This window comes from Trichomycterus rosablanca, chromosome 15 (genome assembly GCF_030014385.1).
Source record: "Trichomycterus rosablanca isolate fTriRos1 chromosome 15, fTriRos1.hap1, whole genome shotgun sequence".
NCBI lineage: Eukaryota > Metazoa > Chordata > Actinopteri > Siluriformes > Trichomycteridae > Trichomycterus > Trichomycterus rosablanca.
In genome coordinates, this window is record NC_086002.1 from 11268982 (window position 1) to 11291118 (window position 22137).

The window sequence follows — 22137 nt, forward strand, 5'->3', positions numbered from 1 at the left end:
TAATAACAGCTCGAGTCATTTGTAACTCACAACCGCAAAATGGAGAAAGACCCGTGTTATCGCTATACATTATAAACACAATGTTGCTCTGTTAAAGCAGCGCAAATTACATCAGTGACACATATTTAAAGTGGCACAAACAAAGCCCAATAAAACATCGTTTGATTAAAATGTTTTATCTTAATTAATTTGTTTAATTAATTAAAAGTTTAATGCGTTAATCGCATTGATTAACGTTGCAGGGTTGTGGGGTTTTGGGTTGGAGGGGTGGCGCAAGTTCAAGGTTGGCACACATTAGGGGGGCGTATGTCCAAAAAGGTTGAAAACCCTTGCGTTAAGGTAGGCTCTGTTTTGTATTCTAGCTTCCATTAATTCTATCACTTAATTTATGAGTGCTATTTAATGACTGCTGTGAAATGTGGCACTTTTGTTTAAAAATCTATGAAATCTGTGGTTTTTAAAAAGCAAAGTCCATAAAAATTAAGCACATTTTCCCATGAATTTATTAGCGCCCTACTAATAACACGACTCGCTTATTTCAGATTAGAATGGCAAGGGTGCCCACTTTCCCCTCTGCTATTTTTCTTGGCCATTGAACTTTTACTAAGGCACTGAGATCTTCACCCGTCCCACATGATATCCTTCATGCTGGAATTGAATTTAAATTATCATTATATGCAGATTATGTTCATTTACTTGTAATAGGGTTGCTATAAATCCTATCCATACTGGACAAATTTGGACAATTTCCTGGCTTTAAGGTCAATTATCTCAAAAGTGCTACCCTATTAACACACCAGCAGGTCAGCTCTCACAGTCTTACATTCCGTTTAAGCTTAATGGGACTGGATTTAGGTATTCGGGGATCAGTGTAAGTCGTTCCTTAAATTCGCTCTTCTCTGCCAATTGTGCCTCTTGCTGGCACAAATCAAATCTGATTTTCAGAGATGGTGGTGCTTACCTCTGACACTGATCATTACGATAAACTTTAAACTGTTGACCTCTTCCTTTTGGAATAGAAAGGTATCCAGATTTTGGCAGGCTTTGCTTCAGAAATTCAAATTCAATAGAGATCCAGACTTATCCAGCGTCCTGTTGTATTACTGGACATCCCAAACCCAAAGAAATGCTAAAAGAGTTGGAAGACAAACCATGTACCTTTTTCTCATTATTGTCATTTTAGCCTTAGTAATTATTTCTACTCTTAATATACCAGGTAACAATAATCACTTATTCTCGTCATCATTTAAATATACACCGATCAGGCATAACATTTGCTAAAACAGCCCTGCAACTGCGATGCACTGTGTATTCTGACACCTTCCTATCAGAACCATCATTAACCTCTTCAGCAATTTGAGCTACAGTAGCTCGTCCGTTGGATCGGACCATACGGGCCAGCCTTCACTCCCCACGTGCATTAATGAGCATTGGCCGCCCATGACCCTGTCGCTGGTTTACCACTCTTCCTTCCTTGGACCACTTTTGGTAGATACTGACCACTGCAGACCAGAAACACCCCACAAGAGCTGCAGTTTTGGAGATGCTCTGACCCAGTCGTCTTGCCATCACAATCTGGCCCTTGTCAAACTCGCTCAAATCCTTACGCTTGCCCATTTTTACTGCTTCTAAAACATCAACTTTGAGGATAAAATGTTCACTTGTAAATAAATCCATTACAGCAGATGATGCTGAACTTGGATTTGCATTAACATTTGCAGCACTTAGCAGATGCTTTTATCCAAAGCGACCTACAATTATCACTAACTACAATTTGAGCAATTAAGAGTTAAGGGCTTTGCTCAGGGCCCAACAGTGGCAACTTGGTGATGGTGGGGCTTGAACCGACAACGTTATGATTACTAGTCCGGTACCTCAACCACTGAGCTACCCTTGCCCCTGGATAACCGCGCCTGCGTAGTATCCAGTTATATAAATGAGGTCGTTGGTCAGGACTGATAGGAAAATGAACGGTGAAATTAGAAATAAGCAATAATGCTAAAGCAAAACTAGAGTGCTTTAATATGAAAATGTATGTCCTAAAAACTGCTCAACAACATTACATTTCACTTACTCATTCACTCACTTTCTTAACCGCTTATCCAATTAGGGTCGCAGAGGGGTAATGGAGCCTATCCCAGCTTTTCAATGGGCGCAAGGCACACAGTAAGTCCCTGGATGGGGCGCCAGTAGATCGCAGGGCAGACACACATACACACACCCATTCACCTATAGGACAATTCAGTGTCTCCAATTAACCTGACCACATGTTTTTGAACTGCGGGAGGAAACCGGAGCTCCCGGAGGAAACCCACGCAGACACTGGGAGAACATGCAAACTCTGCACAGAAAGGACCCACACCGCCCCACCTGGGGATCGAACCCAGAAACTTTTTGCTGTGAGGCGACAGTGCTACCCACCAAATTACGTTTCAGTTAACCTTAAACAACTTTAGAAGGGTGGTTGGACCAACATTTTGGAAAGCCTACATTTAATCTTGGATGTTTAAATTGCCATAAGCTATTGGTTACAGTTTTGTCATATTACAGCACAATCTTTAATATTACGTTTATATTTGTTATGTTTTGGGTTGTGGTGCTTAGATAACACACTGAGTCCATCCTGGCATGAATCTGCGTGATCGGTCTACATGATTGGCTGCGTCTGAGGTGGTGTCATGGCAGAAGCCCTGAGATGGATTGGCACCCTGTTCGGGGTATTCCTGCCTTGCGCTCGGTGTTTGCAAGGCTGCCAGTTTTGAGTATCCGCCAAAAACAAAAAACAAAAATAAGATGGTGCTTGGATGGCACAACGGTCTAACACACTGGGTCCATCCTGGTTCGAATCTGCATGATCGGTCTACATGATTGGCTGCGTCTGAGAAGGTGTCATGGCAGAAGCCCTGAGATGGATTGGCACCCTGTTCGGGGTATTCCTGCCTTGCGCTCGGTGTTTGCAAGGCTACCAGTTTTGAGTATCCGCCAAAAACAAAACAAAAAACAAAGATACGATGGTGCCAAAAAGATTAAAAAACAGTACAGTAGAAGGAATGACATCTGTTGAGTGAAAAAAATGAGCGTGGAAGATAGAAAAGGTTAAAGGAAGCAAGAAAGGATGCAAGACAAGAGAGAAAGAGAGTAAGAAAGAGGGTAGAAAACTACCCCTGTTGACAGGTGATTAATCTCAGCCACGTTCTGAGCACCAGCCAGGTAGTCCTCTAATGCGAGGGCATCTATTTTGCAGCTCTTCACTATCGTGCGACTTTCAGCATCACACCATACTCTTTTATTCAGCCGGCATAATGGCTCTGTCTGGGTTTGGGTACAAGGTGCCCTTTTAATGCTGATCCAAAATCAAGATGTAACAAAGGACTGAAGCTTATCATAGAACCACTGGACACTGAGCACATAGAACAATTACATAATGGACATGATATTAATACACTCCTAACAACACATACATTTATATCACTTGTTTTCTAGAGATAACTACACTACTAATACTACTCTTAATCTATAGGGTTTAATATGATGTCGGCCCACCCTTTGCAGCTATAACAGCTTCAACTCTTCTGGGAAGGCTTCCCACAAGGTTTAGGAGTGTGTTTATGGGAACTTTTGACCATTCTTCAAGAAGCGCATTTGTGAGGTCAGACACTGATGTTGGACAAGAAGGCCTGGCTCGCAGTCTCCACTCTAATTCATCCCAAAAGTGTTCTATCAAGCTGAGGTCACAACTCGCTCATCCATGTCTTTATGGAGCTTGCTTAGTGCACTGGTGCGCAGTCATGTTGGAACACGAAGGGGCCATCCCCAAACTGTTCCCACAAAGTTGGGAGCATGAAATTGTCCATAATCTCTTGGTATGCTGAAGCATTAAGAGTTCCTTTCACTTTAACTAAGGTGCTGAGCCAAACTCCTGAAAAACAACCCCACACCATAATCCCCCCTCCACCAAACCTTACACTTGGCACAATGCAGTCAGACGAGTACCGTTCTCCTGGCAACCGCCAAACCCAGACTCGTCCAGACTCGCCAGACGGAGAAGCGTGATTCGTCACTCCAGAGAACACGTCTCCACTGCTCTAGAGTCCAGTGGTGGCATGCTTTACACCACTATGTGCCTCAGCATCCGCTGACCCCGCTCTGTCATTTTACGTGGCTACCACTTGGATTTCGAATCGCTTCCACTTTGTTATAATAGCACTGACAGTTGACTGTGGAATATTTAGTAGCGAGGAAATTTCACGACTAGACTTGTTGCACAGGTGGCATCCTATCACGGTACCACGCTGGAATTCACTGAGCTCCTGAGAGCCACCCAATGTTTGTAGAAGCAGTCTGCATGCCTAGGTGCTTGGTTTTATACACCTGTGGCCATGGACGTGATTGGAACACCTGAATTAAATTATTTGGATGGGTGAGTGAACACTTTTGGCAATATAGTGTATAAGTAGTTCCTCCACCTTCATGTACAGAGGTGTTAAGGACCCAAAGTACTCAAAAGTAACTAGAAGCAAGGGTCAAACTGACTTGCTGTAGGTGTGCGTCACCAACACGCCAGTGGTGGCCACTGAATTGTACTGAAGGGATTAGTGACTTTAATGCCACTATTTCACTGGCTTTCGTTGCCGAGCACCGGTTTACAATCCTCAGATTACCACGCACTATGTCAAGCTTTACACTACATTCATACTGGCAGCAAAGTGGCACGACAAAGTGACCATCTGTGATTCGTTTTTAATCGGAGTTGGCGATTTCCAGCAACAGGAGGCAGAGCGAATATTGGCAACGTGAAGTGGGCAGAGTCTGCGAGGCAAAAAAGTTGAGCAAAGTATAACTTGTTGCAAATTAGGAGCAAAGCGATGAGGTGATTACCAAAAGGAATTTAACGATTAGCGGTGCAGTACATGCATTATCTGCCATCGTGAAACAGTACGCTCCGTTTTTGGTTCCTAGGTCACAGTTCATACCAGAGATGGAAGAGAAACTCAATGTCATGTGTCAAACTTTGCAAAGAACAAACATCGTTTTCTTGGCATGTTAACTGCACACCCAGTGATGGACTATGCAGAGATACATGTATAGATGAGATATTCCCTCCAATTAGTTGATCAATTTTGTTACCTAAATCAGTTACACCATGGCACCAAATGCCCACGCTGCTGGTGTGAACTCATGGCAACAAACGATCACCAGTTCATGCAACAAGAGGTGAAAAATTGCTGGCTGTATGAACGTAGGGTTACTGGGGGTGATGTAAAGTACACTACGATTGGACTCTGTCTGAACCTAGAGTTATTGGAGGTGATGTAAAGCACACTACGATTGGACTCTGTCTGAACCTAGAGTTACTGGGGGTGATGTAAAGCACACTACGATTGGACTCTGTCTGAACCTAGAGTTACTGGGGGTGATGTAAAGCACACTACGATTGGACTCTGTCTGAACCTAGGGTTACTGGGGGTGATGTAAAACACACTATAATTGAACTCTGAAGCAGTGGATGTATTTTCTGGATTATTATTTTTTGCTTGGTGTCAAACCAGTGTTGAACCATGGCACAAAATGCCCATGCTGCCAGTGTTAAACCATGACACAAAATGTCCATGCTGCCAGTGTTAAACCATGGCATAAAATGCCCATGCTGCCAGTGTTAAACAATGGCATAAAATGCCCATGCTGCCAGTGTTAAACCATGGCACAAAAAGTCAATGCTGCTAGTGTTAAACCATGGCACAAAATGTCCTTGCTGCCAGTGTTAAACCATGGCACAAAATGTCAATGCTGCCAGTGTTAAACCATGGCACAAAATGTCCTTGCTGCCAGTGTTAAACCATGGCACAAAATGCCCATGCTGCCAGTGTTAAACCGGGGCACAAAATGCCCATGCTGCCAGTGTTGAACCATGGCACAAAATGTCCTTGCTGCCAGTGTTAAACCATGGCACAAAATGTCAATGCTGCTAGTGTTAAACCATGGCACAAAATGTCCTTGCTGCCAGTGTTAAACCATGGCACAAAATGCCCATGCTGCCAGTGTTAAACCGGGGCACAAAATGCCCATGCTGCCAGTGTTGAACCATGGCACAAAATGCCCTTGCTGCCAGTGTTAAACCATGGCACAAAATGTCAATGCTGCCAGTGTTAAACCATGGCACAAAATGTCCTTGCTGCCAGTGTTAAACAATGGCACAAAATGTCAATGCTGCCAGTGTTAAACCATGGCACAAAATGCCCATGCTGCCAGTGTTAAACCATGGCACAAAATGTCAATGCTGCCAGTGTTAAACAATGGCACAAAATGTCAATGCTGCCAGTGTTAAACCATGGCACAAAATGTCAATGCTGCCAGTGTTAAACCATGGCACAAAATGTCCATGCTGCCAGTGTTAAACCATGGCACAAAATGTCAATGCTGCCAGTGTTAAACCATGGCACAAAATGCCCATGCTGCCAGTGTTAAACCATGGCACAAAATGCCCATGCTACCAGTGTTAAACCATGGCACAAAATGTCAATGCTGCCAGTGTTAAACAATGGCACAAAATGTCAATGCTGCCAGTGTTAAACCATGGCACAAAATGTCCTTGCTGCCAGTGTTAAACCATGGCACAAAATGCCCATGCTGCCAGTGTTAAACCATGGCACAAAATGTCAATGCTGCCAGTGTTAAACCATGGCACAAAATGCCCATGCTGCCAGTGTTGAACCATGGCACAAAATGTCAATGCTGCCAGTGTTAAACCATGGCACAAAATGTCAATGCTGCCAGTGTTAAACCATGGCACAAAATGTCCATGCTACCAGTGTTAAACCATGGCACAAAATGTCAATGCTGCCAGTGTTAAACCATGGCACAAAATGTCAATGCTGCCAGTGTTAAACCATGGCACAAAATGTCAATGCTGCCAGTGTTAAACCATGGCACAAAATGCCCATGCTGCCTGTGTTAAACCATGGCACAAAATGCCCATGCTGCCAGTGTTAAACCATGACACAAAATGTCCTTGCTGCCGGTGTTAAACCATGGCACAAAATGTCAATGCTGCCAGTGTTAAACCATGGCACAAAATGTCCTTGCTGCCAGTGTTAAACCATGGCACAAAATGTCAATGCTGCCAGTTTTAAACCATGGCACAAAATGTCCTTGCTGCCAGTGTTAAACCATGGCACAAAATGTCCATGCTGCCAGTGTTAAACCATGGCACAAAATGCCCATGCTGCCAGTGTTAAACCATGGCACAAAATGCCCATGCTGCCTGTGTTGAACCATGGCACAAAATGTCAATGCTGCCAGTGTTAAACAATGGCACAAAATGTCAATGCTGCCAGTGTTAAACCATGGCACAAAATGCCCACGCTGCTGGTGTGAACTCATGGCAACAAACCATCACCAATTCATGCAACAAGAAGTGGAAAATTGCTGCCTGTCTGAAATTAGGGTTACTGGGGGTGATGTAAAGCACACTATGACTGGACTTTGCTTGGCGTCTGTTAAACCATGGCACAAAATGCCTATGCTGCCAGTGTTAAATCATGGTACAAAATGCCCCTGCTGCCGGTGTGAACTCAGCGATCAAGTGATCAGCAATTAGGGCAACAAGAGGCAGAAAATCGCTGCCTGTCTGAAACTAGGGTTACTAAGGGTGATGTAAAGCACACTATGACTGGACTCTAAAGCAGTGGAGGTATTTTCTGGATTATTATTTTTTGCTTGTTAGTTAAACCATGGCACCAAATGCCCATGCTGCTAGTTGCAATTCAGGCGACAAAAGGTGACAAATCGCTGCCTGTTTGAACCTAGGGTTACTGGGGGGTGATGTAAAGCACACTACGATTGGACTGTCTGAACCTAGGGTTACTGGGGGTGATGTTAAACCATGGCACAAAATGCCCATGCTGCCAGTGTTAAACCATGGCACAAAATGCCCATGCTGCCAGTGTTAAACCAGGGTTACTAAGGGTGATGTAAAGCACACTATGATTGGACTCTGAAGCAGTCTGGGTATTGTCTGGACTGTTAAATTATACTCTAGATCCAGTCAGTCTTAAGGTATATGTCTGGGTTTATCTGATGGTACTGGTTTAATGATTTATATAAAGCCTTGTCTGGATCCTGCTAAACTGACCACTGACATCCAAGAACCATCCAACTCCATTGGGATAACTGGGAGGTGCTTTGGTATAGTATAGTTCCCAAAACCCCAGCATCATGTTTCCAAGTAAAAGGCTATCCCAGAAGAGCAGAGGCTACTAGGAATTCCAACACAATCAATAGGGCTTTAAACCTAGCCAGCTTCCATAAAGATGTCTCTTTAAAGTGCTCTTTCGGATACCATATTAGCAGTGGCCATAGGGTCAGAAGATGCAGTACTCCGACTAGCAGTACACAGCCTAAAGAAAATCGCTCTCTTTGAAGGATGCAGCACATCAGGGTCGCAAGATGGAGAACGGTGAATTCAAAGGGCAATTATTTTAACCCGGCGCTACGGTTCCACGCAAACAAACACCTCGAGTGGAGGATGTCATGGCAGGAAGGCGAGGCAAAGAATTTCGCAGTGTCCCAGTGCTGTCACTGGTCATTACTTTGGAGAGAAATAAAAATGTTCCTGTTTTTCTTTGCTCTGATGGCGTGGTGTGAGAGAGAGATTTTGGCATAGCGGAGGAGCGAGCGGGGGTGACTCTGCAGTGCTTGAGCCGCGGACATTCATCACTGCCAGGACAGGCTGAGGAGGATAATATATTCCCCCATGGGCTGTATGGCGCCACACACATTACTCATCTTCATATGGCCAGAACTGGAAAGAAGTAGGAAGAGGGATGCAAGGAGAGATGGGTCATCTGAATTTTCTATCCAGTTTTAGCATTTTGCATAATTAGAAGAGGAGTTGTGGGCATGGCTGGTAGTGGACATGCACAGGTTAGTGACGTTCCAGTGGTGTGGTAGTTAAGTATAGTTTGCCTAAGGTGCCCACTGTAAAATGACCACTGGGGACTAACTTCACTTACAGGTGTGAGCATCCCATTCTTAATCCATAGGGTTTAATATGATATCGGCACACCCTTTGCAGCTATAACAGCTTCAACTCTTCTGGGAAGGCTTTCCACAAGGTTTAGGAGTGTGTTTATGGGGATTTTTGACCATTCTTCCAGAAGCACTTTTATGAGGTCAGACACTGATGTTGGACGAGAAGGCCTGGCTCGCAGTCTCTGCTCTAATTCATCCCAAAGGTGTTCTATCGGGTTTAGGTCAGGACTCGGTGCAGGCCAGTCAAGTTCTTCCACACCAAACTCGCTCATCCATGTCTTTATGGACCTTGCTTTGTGCACTGGTGCGCATTCATGTTGGAACAGGAAGGGACCATCCCCAAACTGTTCACACAACGTTGGGAGCATGAAATTGTCCAAAATCTCTTGGTGTGCTGAAGCATTAAGAGTTCCTTTCACTGGAACTAAGGGGCCGAGCCCGACTCCTGAAAAGCAACCCCACACAATAATCCCCCCTCCACCAAACCTTACACTTGGCACAATGCAGTCAGACGAGTACCGTTCTCCTGGCAACCGCCAAACCCAGACTCGTCCATCGGATTGCCAGACGGAGAAGCGTGATTCGTCACTCCAGAGAACACGTCTCCACTGCTCTAGAGTCCAGTGCCGGCATGCTTTCCACCACTGCATCCGACACTTTGCATTGCGCTTGGTGATGTAAGGCTTGGATGCAGCTGCTCGGCCATGGAAACCCATTCCATGAAGCTCTCTACACACTGTTCTTGAACTAATCTGAAGGCCACATGAAGTTTGTAGGTCTGGAGCAATTGACTCTGCAGAAAGTTGGCGACCTCTGCGCACTATGTGCCTCAGCATCCGCTGACCCGCTCTGTCATTTTACGTGGCTACCACTTCGTGGCTGAGTTGCTGTCGTTTCCAATCGCTTCCACTTTGTTATAATACCACTGACAGTTGACTGTGGAATATTTAGTAGTGAGTAAATTTCATGACTGGACTTGTTGCACAGCTGGAATCTTATCACAGTACCACGCTGGAATTCACTGAGCTCCTGAGAGCGACCCATTCTTTCCCAACTGTTTGTAGAAGCAGTCTGCATGCCTAGGTGCTTGGTTTTTTACACCTGTGGCCATGGAAGTGATTGGAACACCTGAGTTCAATGATTAGCAAATGCCCACTTATCCCTAAAAGCCTATCAAAACATGGCACAAGAAAAAACGTCAGTTTTTCTTTAAGTACTTTCTTTAAGTACTGTAATAACTTTTTAATAAATTTACAGCACTATTAGTCAACTAATAGTCAAAAACCCAAAGCAAATTTCCAAAAAAAGTTAAGACAGTAGGAAATATATGCAAATTAAACACAGCAACAAGATATTGTATTTTATTTAAGTAATCAACTATGTTGTTGTGAAGGCCAAAGAGGAGGTTCATGGACAACCGGTGTGGTTGGGGTGACAGTGAAGGATTTTTTTCTCTTCTGCTTGATATAAAAATTCAGCTATTTAACAATTCAAGGTCTCTGTTGTTATACACACTGATCATCCATAACATTAAAAGCACCTCCTTGTTTCTACACTCACTATCCATTTTATCAGCTCCACTTACCATATAGAAGCATTTTGTAGTTCTACAATTACTGACTGTAGTTCATCTATTTCTCTACATACTGTTTTAACCTCCTTTTACTCTTCAATGGTCAGGACCCCTACAGGACCACTACAGAGCAGATATTATTTAGGTGGTGGATCATTCTCAGCACTGCAGTGACAATGACATGTGAAGTCAGAGACGATCGCTCATCTATTGCTGCTGTTTGAGTTGGTCATCTTATAGACCTTCATCAGTGGTCATAGAACGCTGCCAACGTGGCAACTTACAATTGTGACAGTATGTAGGTGGCGCAGCGGTAAAAACACACGCTGGAACCAGAGCTGGGATCTCGAATACATCGTATAGATTCTCAGCTCTGCCTGCCGGCTAAGGCGGAGTGGCCACATGAACAACGATTGGCCTGTTGTTCAGATATGGGCGGGACTGAGCCGGATGGGGTCTCTCTAACATGACTGGTGCAATTACGACCCCTGCTGGCTGATTGATGGCGCCTGCACAGAGATGAGAAAAGAGTGCTCTCAGGGTGTGTCTCTCCGTACACAACGCTGAGCTGTACTGCACTCGTCAAAGTGTATGTGATAAGATGCATACGGCATGCTGCCCACGTGTCGGAGGGGGCGTGGGGTAGCTTCGTTCTCCTCAATCAGAGCAGGGATCGGCATTGGTGGAGAGAAAGCATGAGGCAATCGGGCAATTGGACGTGCTAAAAGGGAGAAAAAGGGGACAACATGCATAAACAAAATAAAAAAAAAGAAAGAAATTGAGGGTCAAGAGCCTTGTTCAGGGGCCCAACAGTAGTCACCGAGCAGTGGCAGGGCTTGAAACAGCAACCTTCTGATCTCTAGTCCAGTACCTTAACCATTGAGCTACCATGTATGGATAAATGCTGGAAGTGCTACTGATGTCTTGCTGGCCATCAAACTTCTTTCCGCTTGGTAATAAAGCCGTTAAGCCAATGCCAACAACCCCTGTTTAATATGCATGTAAGTCAATTAAGATGTGGCTGCCAGCTGTGTTCCTTTTGTTCAATAGTTCTTAAATGAGGTCTTTCATTAATATTAATTTCCAAAAAAAGTCTGGTTGAAAGGAATTACAATAGAGATGAAAACAGTGGGGAAAGCAAACAAAAAATAGCTATTTAAGAACTAAGGCTAAAAAAGACTGGTGCATTAATGACAGTTGCTTCTGTAAGGGAGCTATAATTTGCAAAGGTGCAACATCGAGAGAGCTGAAACAAGTAATACATCACCACTGCTAATACACAGTCGTAGATTGTACCCTGCTGTAAATAATGGTTCACCACACATTCACTTTTGACTTAACAGTTATTATTATTACAGTACGACAGATGTTGGTGTGATTTTGATATTCCTGTATGAGGAACACTTTACACAATAGAATAGAACGCCTTCATTTGTCATATATACACACACCGATCAGCCATAACATTAAAACCACCTCCTTGTTTCTACACTCACTGTCCATTTTATCAGCTCCACTTACCACATAGAAGCACTTTGTCCATCTTTGTTAGCCCCCTTTCATGCTGTTTCTCAATGGTCAGGACACCCACAGGACCACCACAGATGACAGCAATGCTGATGGAGTTTTAAACACCTCACTGTCCCTGCTGGACTTAGAATAATCCACCAACCAAAAATATATCCAGTCAACAGCGCCCTGTGGGAAACGTCCTGTGACCACTGCTGAAGGTCTAGAAGATGACCAACTCAAACTGCAGCAATAGATGAGCGATCGTCTCTGACTTTACATCTACAAGGTGGACCAACTAGGCAGTAGTGTCTAATAGAGTGCACAGTGAGTGGACACCATATTTAAAAACTCCAGCAGCGCTGCTGTGTCTGATCCAGTCATACCAGCACAACACACACTAACACATCACCTCCATGTCAGTGTCACTGCAGTGCTGAATCATCAACCACCTAAATAATACCTGCTCTGTGGTGGTCCTGGGAGAGTCCTGACCATTGAAGAACAGCATGAAAGTGGGCTAACAAAGCATGCAGAGATACAAATGGACTACAGTCAGTAATTGTAGAACTACAAAGTGCTTCTATATGGTATGTGGAGCTAATAAAATGGACAGTGAGTGCCCCAGGAGCAAAGAAGTCAAGGGCCCAACAGTGACTGAATGGCCAAGCTAGGATTCAAACTCTCAAACTTTTGATTGATAGCCCAAAGCTCTACCCACTTGGCTACCACTATCCTACTAATCATATTAATTAAGCCAAAATCCAAGGCTTTATGGACACTAGTTAGGGTAGGAATTACACATTATTACTGTCATGATACACTGGTTAGTTTTCATGCTTCATCAAGCACTGGAAAAAAAATAAAACCATTTCTCTGAGGAGGAAAAGAGAAAAGACATGCACACTTTAGGTTTGCAGCACCAACGAAGGGGACTTACTAAGTGTTTAAATGCCGGCCTTTTTCTTAATATACTAGGTGTCTTGCACAGCCTTCTGAATTTGTATGATGCTGAGTATGAGGCTGCAATAAAAAATCCAAGAAGATCTTATATCTTAAAAAAAAAAAAAGATCCAAGAAATGATGATACTCCTTCTGGGAAGAAAATGGGAAAACCCAAACAAAATTAAACAAAAAAAATTTTTTATATGTTTTTATCCCATACATACATATAAGGCTTTGTAATGTCAATATAGTTTTTCTTTAAAAAAAAAAAATTTAAAAAGAAGGGTGGGGTTACAGACAAAAAAAAAATACCTTTGTCTTCGCCACCCTCGTTATTGGTGACATCAGAGTGTTGATTGTATGTGTTGGCTCCTACTGTTAATTAAAGGAGAAAGATAACAAGGGGGATGAATTGGGAACAGACTTTTACATTAACTTTGAATTTGATTGCAACTGTTTATTATTTGCTAGACTTTGCCATTTGCGGGACCTCAAAGACCACAAGAGAACATTTTAAATATGTACATCTGGATGTACAATGATCAGCCATAACATTAAACCACCTCCTTGTTTCTACACTCACTGTCCATTTTATCAGCTCCAATTACCATATAGAAGCAATTTGTAGTTATACAATTACTGACTGTAGTCCATCTATTGCTCTACATACTTTTTTAGCCTGCTTTCACCCTGTTCTTCAATGGACCACCACAGAGCAGGTATTATTTAGGTGGTGGATCATTCTCAGCACTGCAGTGACAATGACATGGTGGCGGTGTGTTAGTGTGTGTTGTGCTGGTATGAGTGGATCAGACACAGCAGCGCTGCTGGAGTTTTTAAATACCATGTCCACTCACTGTCCACTTTATTAGACACTAGGATGCTGCCCACGGGGCGCTGTTGGCTGTATATCTTTGGTTGGTGGACTATTCACAGTCCAGCAGTGACATTGAGGTGTCTGTGTGTTGTCTGTGTGTCAATTATTGTAGCTAACTGAGTTATAGGGTGAAACTGCATAGCAAAGTACAATGCTAATTTAGCTAATAATTAAGTTTATCCTGTCAAGTCAGGACACATGACACTACTGCTTTATTACTCTTGATTTTAACCTCTAAATACACTGCCTAACCAAAAAAAAGGTCACCACCTGGATTTAACTAAGCAAATAGGTAAGAGCCTCCCACCTACTGCATGGGTGATTATGTTTCAGCTGGCAACAAGTTATTTAACCCTAACTGATGCAGTGAGTAGCTTCTCATTTGTTAAACAACCATGTCGAATGACACATCCTGTGGTCGTGGAAAAGATGTTAATTTGTTTCAGAAGGGTCAAATTACTGGCATGCATCAAGCAGAGAAAACTATCTAAGGAGATTGCTGAAACTACTAAAATCGGGTTAAGAACTGTCCAACGCATTATTAAAAAGTGGAAGGACAGTGGGGAAACATCATCTTCAAGTTAGGAATGAGGTCGGAAAAAAATCTTGAATGATCGTGATCGGCGATTACTTAAACGTTTGGTGAAATCAAATGGTAGAAAAACTACAGTAGAACTCAGGGAGATGTTTAATTGTGAAAGTAAGAGCATTCCCACATACACAATGCCAAGGGAACTCAAGGGATTAGGACTAAACAGCTGTGTAGCCTTAAGAAAACCACTTGTCAGTGAGGCTAACCGGCAAAAATGGCTTCAATTTGCTAGGGAGCATAAAGATTGGACTCTGGAGCAATGGAAGAAGGTCATGTGGTCTGATGAGTCCAGATTTGAAGTGATGCACCCATCATACCTAGTGCCTACCGTACAAGCCTGTGGGGGCAGTGCTATGATCTGGGGTTGCTGCAGTTGGTCAGGTCTAGGTTCAGCAACATTTTGTGCCCAAAGAATGAGGTCAGCTGACTACCTGAATATTCTGAACGACCAGGTTATTCCATCAATGGATTTTTTCTTCCCTGATGGCACGGGCATATTCCAAGATGACAATGTCAGGATTCATCGGGCTCAAATTGTGAAAGAGTGGTTCAGGGAGCATGAGACATCATTTTCACACATGGATTGGCCACCACAGAGTCCAGACCTGAACCCCATTGAGAATCTTTGGGATGTGCTGGAGAAGACTTTGCGCAGTGGTCCAAATCTCCCATCATCAATACAAGATCTTGGGGAAAAATGAATGCAACTCTGGACAGAAATAAATGTTGTGACATTGCAGAAGCTTGTGGAAACGATGCCACAGCGAATACGTGCCGTAATCAAAGCTAAAGGCGGTCCAATGAAATATTAGAGTGTGTGACCTTTTTTTTGGCCAGGCAGTGTACATTCTCTAAGTGGGGATGCCTCCTACTACCATCCCTATGCTGACAAAATCCAACCTGTTCAAAAATACTGAATGATTCTTGTTTCATGCTACTAAAGTGACCTAGCTATAGCAGATTGCTACAGTAAAACATTAAGAAAATTAAACCATGGAAGCCACTAGATGCAAGCTCAGTCTGTTTTCATCTTAAGATGAAAAATTGGATCAGACCCAAGTACCTAAACTTATTGATTAACCCTGCTTTACTCAATTTCTCAGAAGGAGGACCAGCATTAAGGCTGCGTCTTCTTTTGTTGCCTTAAAAAACAGACCTAGCTCCTTATTACCGAGTAAGTACTAACCATGCATTTATTAAAAGACCTTGACTTTAATTTTGCTTCCTTTACTAATTCTGAACTGGTTTTACCTAAATGAGGGTCTCGGATTTGACACTGCAAAGCACTTGCCCAATCTGCTTTAAATATGGAGGGCTGCAAATTACCATTAAAAATGTCAACACAGCTGTTGCTCATTTAAGAATAATTTAATTTTTGACTTTGCTAATTGGTTAAATGTACTAACCATGAGATCATACAAAGGTTAATATTTTGGCTTTTGTGTTTTTAGTCTATTGATGGCTTAGACAGTTATTAGCCGAATGGAGCTCAGATTCTTCTGCCTTTTTACATCTCCAATTCACAGACTTTGTTGCTTTACTTAACCTCACATTTCATATCTGGTAAATTCAGCAAAACCATGGCTTGTAGAGGGTTTATCCATACATTTGGATTACCAATACCTTGAGTTACTGACAGCTTGGAGACAAGTGGTATTAGTCCACTATGGCAGCAGCACTTCCCTGCCTTGAAAGCTTTATGTCACCATCAGCCAGGAATGGAGAGATGACGCAGTAAGGACGTTGGCACCCGTTACTGCTCAAGTCATTATGAATCAAAGGAGCACCGCTTACTTCGCAGCATGCATGTATTGAGCAAAGGAAATCAATAAGAAGTTGCTATTTGTTTATGATAATAAATCGAGTTGACGGCGTGCTTGAGGAAGCACCGGTCACAAGGTGAATTGGAGTAATATATGCACAAAATAACCTTAGCAGTAGGTACTCTCACTAATTGACTCACAATCATCATTCATGAACTGCTTTCATTTTAAAATTAAAACCTGTTTAGTCAATTTGCCGATTCGAACACTTCACTTGAGAAAAACGTTGGCAGAAGACACAAGCAACAGCAATGCCAAAAATACTGCAAATACTAGGACAGCAAATTTAGGAACAGTCTGGACATGGGCTATTCCCTGGTGCATGACTACCTTCTTTTCTTGGCCTGGCTCACAAGCATTTCCTAACTTTTATAGCTCACGTAGCACAAGCTGTCTGTCAGAAAGGCTGTCTGACAGCCTTCACTCGGCCAGCCAATCGCTCCGATGCAGTTTTCTGCTTTTGTCCATGTGATTCAAATGCCAGCCTAACCTAAAAGTCTTACACCTCTTCAACACTTCCAAGCTAGTGCAGCTACAGAAATACATTCCTTTGAGGTCATTGAAGGTCACTGGTTTAAGCCATAGTCCTTAACTGTTCCCATTTGTGTGGGTCACTACAGTGCATCTGGTTCACATACCTCATTTGGCACATGCCCCTCTTGATGCAACCCTTCCTTATTTTAATCAGGGCTTGCAACCAGCATGGAAAGTGCACTGCCATGTCATGTGCATATCCCAATTACTGGGCTGTGTGGCCATCTAACATCCACACCCCACAACAGACATAATGGACAAAACAGGGGTAGAATAAGAATGAAGACTGAGTGAGGCAGCCACTCCACCAACTGGAACAGCACGCCCAGCGAGGATCCAAAGTTTGGGTCCGCTCAGAGAAAGATCATCACGCCGCCTCTGGAGGCAACTTATCCGTCCAGGGAGGATTAATCATGACGGTCAAGAATGCGGCACCACCAGCTGAGTTCCGGCTAGAGCGAATTAAGGTTTAATGAGGCGCAGAGATTCTCGGATTAAAGGAACCAGTATAGTGCATCATGTGCGCTCCCATACCCCCCACTGGCATGCTCTACTATTATTATTATTCGTATTTTTATTATTATTATTATTATTAATATTTAGTAACAACTTTCATTAACTTTTATTGCAATTTATTGCAGACCAACACACAATAACACATGCCTGGAAATCCAAGTCCCGAGGACCCACGTTGCTTTACTTGGTCAAATGAAAACCACATATTTCATTATATGTGTCAATAATATGACACACTTCCTTCATTTTCATTTTATTACCAAGATTATTTGTAGTACTTGTTGTGTACTTGTGCTGCATACGACTGATATACAATTTATTAACTTGAATTATTACATATTTTGGAGTACCAGTGCACTGGTATGATACTAGTGGCAACTACACCGATCAGCCATAACATTAAAACCACCTCCTTGTTTCTACACTCACTGTCCATTTTATCAGCTCCACTTACCACATAGAAGCACTTTGTAGTTCTACAATTACTGACTGTAGCCCATCTGTTTCTCTGCATGCTTTGTTAGCCCCCTTTCATGCTGTTCTTCAATGGTCAGGACCCCCACAGGACCACTACAGAGTAGGTATTATTTGGGTGGTGGATCATTCAGCACTGCAGTGCCACTGACATGGTGGTGGTGTGTTAGTGTGTGTTGTGCTGGTATGATGGAGTTTTTAAACACCTCACTGTCACTGCTGGACTGAGAATAGTCCACCAACCAAAAATATCCAGCCAACGGCGCCCTGTGGACAGCGTCCTGTGACCACTGATGAAGGTCTAGAAGATGACCAACTCAAACAGCAGCAATAGATGAGCGATCGTCTCTGACTTTACATCTACAAGGTGGACCAACTAGGTAGGAGTGTCTAACAGAGAGGACAGTGAGTGGACACGGTATTTAAAAACTCCAGGAGTGCTGCTGTGTCTCATACCAGCACAACACACACTAACACACCACCACCATGTCATTGTCACTGCAGTGCTGAGAATGATCCACCACCTAAATAATACCTGTTATGTGGTGGTCCTGTGAGGGTCCTGACCATTGAAGAACAGGGTGAAACAGATGGACTACAGTCAGTAATTGTAGAACTACAAAGTGCTTCTATATGGTAAGTGGAGCTAATAAAATGGACAGCGAGTGTAGAAACAAGGAGGTGGTTTTAATGTTATGGCTGATCAGTGTATGCTCACGGTTGTGTTTGGGGGACACCCAGCCAGGATGGTTGCACAACTGAGAATCAAAATTGGATTTTAGTGCAAGTGTGCTAGCTCATAAGACCGCTGCACCACCCTAGCACTCTGGGATTTCCTTGTTTTTAATAGGTGCAGTCAAACTAGCCCTGCTTGTATAGGCACCAATAATAATAATAATAATAGTCAATCAATCAAAAATGAGAAATAAGGAGACTGTTGGCATGAAACTTGAATTTAAACATGATTCTCCGTTGCTTTATTGCCAACTGCCAATGTAAATTCAAAGTCATGTTAACTGTGACACTGACGAGCAATAACCACATGACGCTCAAGAGGCTTTGCTAATTACACATACTGAACACATCCATCCAAGTCAATCACATACCCATACTGGTTTATGACATCTTGCATTTTGATCCCTGTGGTTTCTTCATAAAGGCTCGGTTTCAGTATGTACACAAAGAGTGTATTATATATTATGGCGTGGGAGGGTGTGTGTGTTCGGAGCTCGCTGGAGGTAACAAGCAGTGATTTATCAGAGCTGCTCTTCTTTTCTATTCCCCTTCTCTGTCTCCGTGAATGGCTTGTTTTGAAACGCTGTGCTATGGAGAGCGGACGCAGTGAATGCCTGCAATTAAAGAGTAGAGAGGAACTCGCTGTGGATGTTGTCTCATTGTCTGGAATGCACCCCTCCCACGCTGAGGCTTTCATTCTGATTAATTCTCCATGATATAGGATGTTCCTTTGCCTCTGTGCTGCAACTCGCCCAGTAAAAAAGATAATGTCCAACTATGCTGCTAGCTAACACAGAGCACGTTCCTTGTTCTGTTTCCAACATAGACAAGGAGAAATGGAGGAATAAACAACAGAAATCAGGAAGATTTACTGCATCAACCCTTTAATGGTCTCACCAAGAAAATAATGTTTAAAAACTTATGTCTTTCCTAGTCTTGTGACTATACCAACACTAGTGCATAAACCATCTACCAATATTTTAGAGTTTAACATGTCAACCAAGATACGGCCCAAACAAGATTATTTAAATACAGCTTATTTTTACCCAAGTATTTAGAATCAAAGTAAGCCAGAGATGTTCACAAGTCACAAAATACGAGTCCGAGTCGAGTCATGAGTCTTTAGACTAGAGTCCGAGTAAAGTCACGATTCTTTAGGCTAGAGTCTGTGTCAAGTCATGGGTCTTTAGGCTAGAGTCCGAGTCAGGTCACGAGTCTTTAGGTTAGAGTCCGAGTCAAGTCACGAGTCATTAGGCTAGAGTCTGAGTCAGTTCACGAGTCTTTAGGCTAGAGTCCGAGTCAAGTTACGAGTCTTTAGGCTAGAGTCCGAGTCAAGTCACGAGTCTTTAGGCTAGAGTCAGAGTCAAGTCACGAGTCTTTAGGCTAGAGTCAGAGTCAAGTCACGAGTCAATATAATATACACAAAACACATATTGGAAATGTAGCATAGAAATAAACAAATACTATGTACAGTAAGTTCAGATAACAACAGATTAGCGACTGTATTTTGCCGTTTTACTTAGTGCCTTTACTTTCCTAGGTACCGGTTAAAAGCTTAAACTGACGTTTTGTTTTCATTGCAAATTACGGCACAGCGGCCAAAATCCCAAACACAGCAAAAAATCCATAATACTGCTTACCTTAACTTTTGTTCTTCCAGATGCTATTAAATATACAGTGTATCACAAAAGTGAGTACACCCCTCACATTTCTGCAGATATTTAAGTATATCTTTTCATGGGACAACACTGACAAAATGACACTTTGACACAATGAAAAGTAGTCTGTGTGCAGCTTATATAACAGTGTAAATTTATTCTTCCCTCAAAATAACTCAATATACAGCCATTAATGTCTAAACCACCGGCAACAAAAGTGAGTACACCCCTAAGAGACTACACCCCTTAATGTCCAAATTGAGCACTGCTTGTCATTTTCCCTCCAAAATGTCATGTGATTTGTTAGTGTTACTAGGTCTCAGGTGTGCATAGGGAGCAGGTGTGTTCAATTTAGTTTACAGCTCTCACACTCTCTCATACTGGTCACTGAAAGTTCCAACATGGCACCTCATGGCAAAGAACTCTCTGAGGATCTTAAAAGACGAATTGTTGCGCTACATGAAGATGGCCAAGGCTACAAGAAGATTGCCAACACCCTGAAACTGAGCTGCAGCACAGTGGCCAAGATCATCCAGCGTTTTAAAAGAGCAAGAACAGACCTCGCGTTGGTCGTCCAAAGAAGCTGAGTGCACGTGCTCAGCGTCACATCCAACTGCTGTCTTTGAAAGATAGGCGCAGGAGTGCTGTCAGCATTGCTGCAGAGATTGAAAAGGTGGGGGGTCAGCCTGTCAGTGCTCAGACCATACGCCGCACACTACATCAAATTGGTCTGCATGGCTGTCACCCCAGAAGGAAGCCTCTTCTGAAGTCTCTACACAAGAAAGCCCGCAAACAGTTTGCTGAAGACATGTCAACAAAGGACATGGATTACTGGAACCATGTCCTATGGTCTGATGAGACCAAGATTAATTTGTTTGGTTCAGATGGTCTCAAGCATGTGTGGTGGCAATCAGGTGAGGAGTACAAAGATAAGTGTGTCATGCCTACAGTCAAGCATGGTGGTGGGAATGCCATGGTCTGGGGCTGCATGAGTGCAGCAGGTGTTGGGGAGTTACATTTCATTGAGGGACACATGAACTCCAATATGTACTGTGAAATACTGAAGCAGAGCATGATCCCCTCCCTCCGGAAACTGGGTCGCAGGGCAGTGTTCCAGCATGATAATGACCCCAAACACACCTCTAAGACGACCACTGCTTTATTGAAGAAGCTGAGGGTAAAGGTGATGGACTGGCCAAGCATGTCTCCAGTCCTAAACCCAATAGAACATCTTTGGGGCATCCTCAAGCGGAAGGTGGAGGAGCGCAAAGTCTCGAATGTCCGCCAGCTCCGTGATGTCGTCATGGAAGAGTGGAAAAGCATTCCAGTGGCAACCTGTGAAGCTCTGGTAAACTCCATGCCCAGGAGAGTTAAGGCAGTTCTGGGAAATAATGGTGGCCACACAAAATATTGACACTTCAGGAACTTTCACTAAGGGGTGTACTCACTTTTGTTGCCGGTGGTTTAGACATTAATGGCTGTATATTGAGTTATTTTGAGGGAAGAATAAATTTACACTGTTATATAAGCTGCACACAGACTACTTTTCATTGTGTCAAAGTGTCATTTTGTCAGTGTTGTCCCATGAAAAGATATACTTAAATATCTGCAGAAATGTGAGGGGTGTACTCACTTTTGTGATACACTGTATAACCGTGTGTCCCATTAGGAATATAATCCGTTATTTTGTAAATGTGCTTATATTTAAAAACCTCCAAACTTTTCCCGGTTGTGAAGCGTTTAATTGACAATCATCTGTGTGACGCTGCAAACTAAATACATGCAAATAACAGCATTTCTAACTAAAAATTACAATCAGAAGGTCTGACTGGTTCAGAAACAATCATTAGCGCCAATTCTGTAGGAGCGTT

The 22137-nt window shown here is 43.0% G+C and overlaps 1 protein-coding gene across 1 annotated transcript in view; it reads right to left on the reverse strand.

Annotated features, from left to right (window-relative positions):
* Positions 1-22137, reverse strand: part of nlgn4xa (neuroligin 4 X-linked a) — a 122485-nt gene that overhangs the window by 83022 nt on the left and 17326 nt on the right. Inside the window, exon 3 of the mRNA XM_063009695.1 lies at positions 13370-13432. Coding sequence (XP_062865765.1) covers positions 13370-13432 — 63 coding nt within the window. The remainder of the gene's footprint in view (positions 1-13369; positions 13433-22137) is intronic.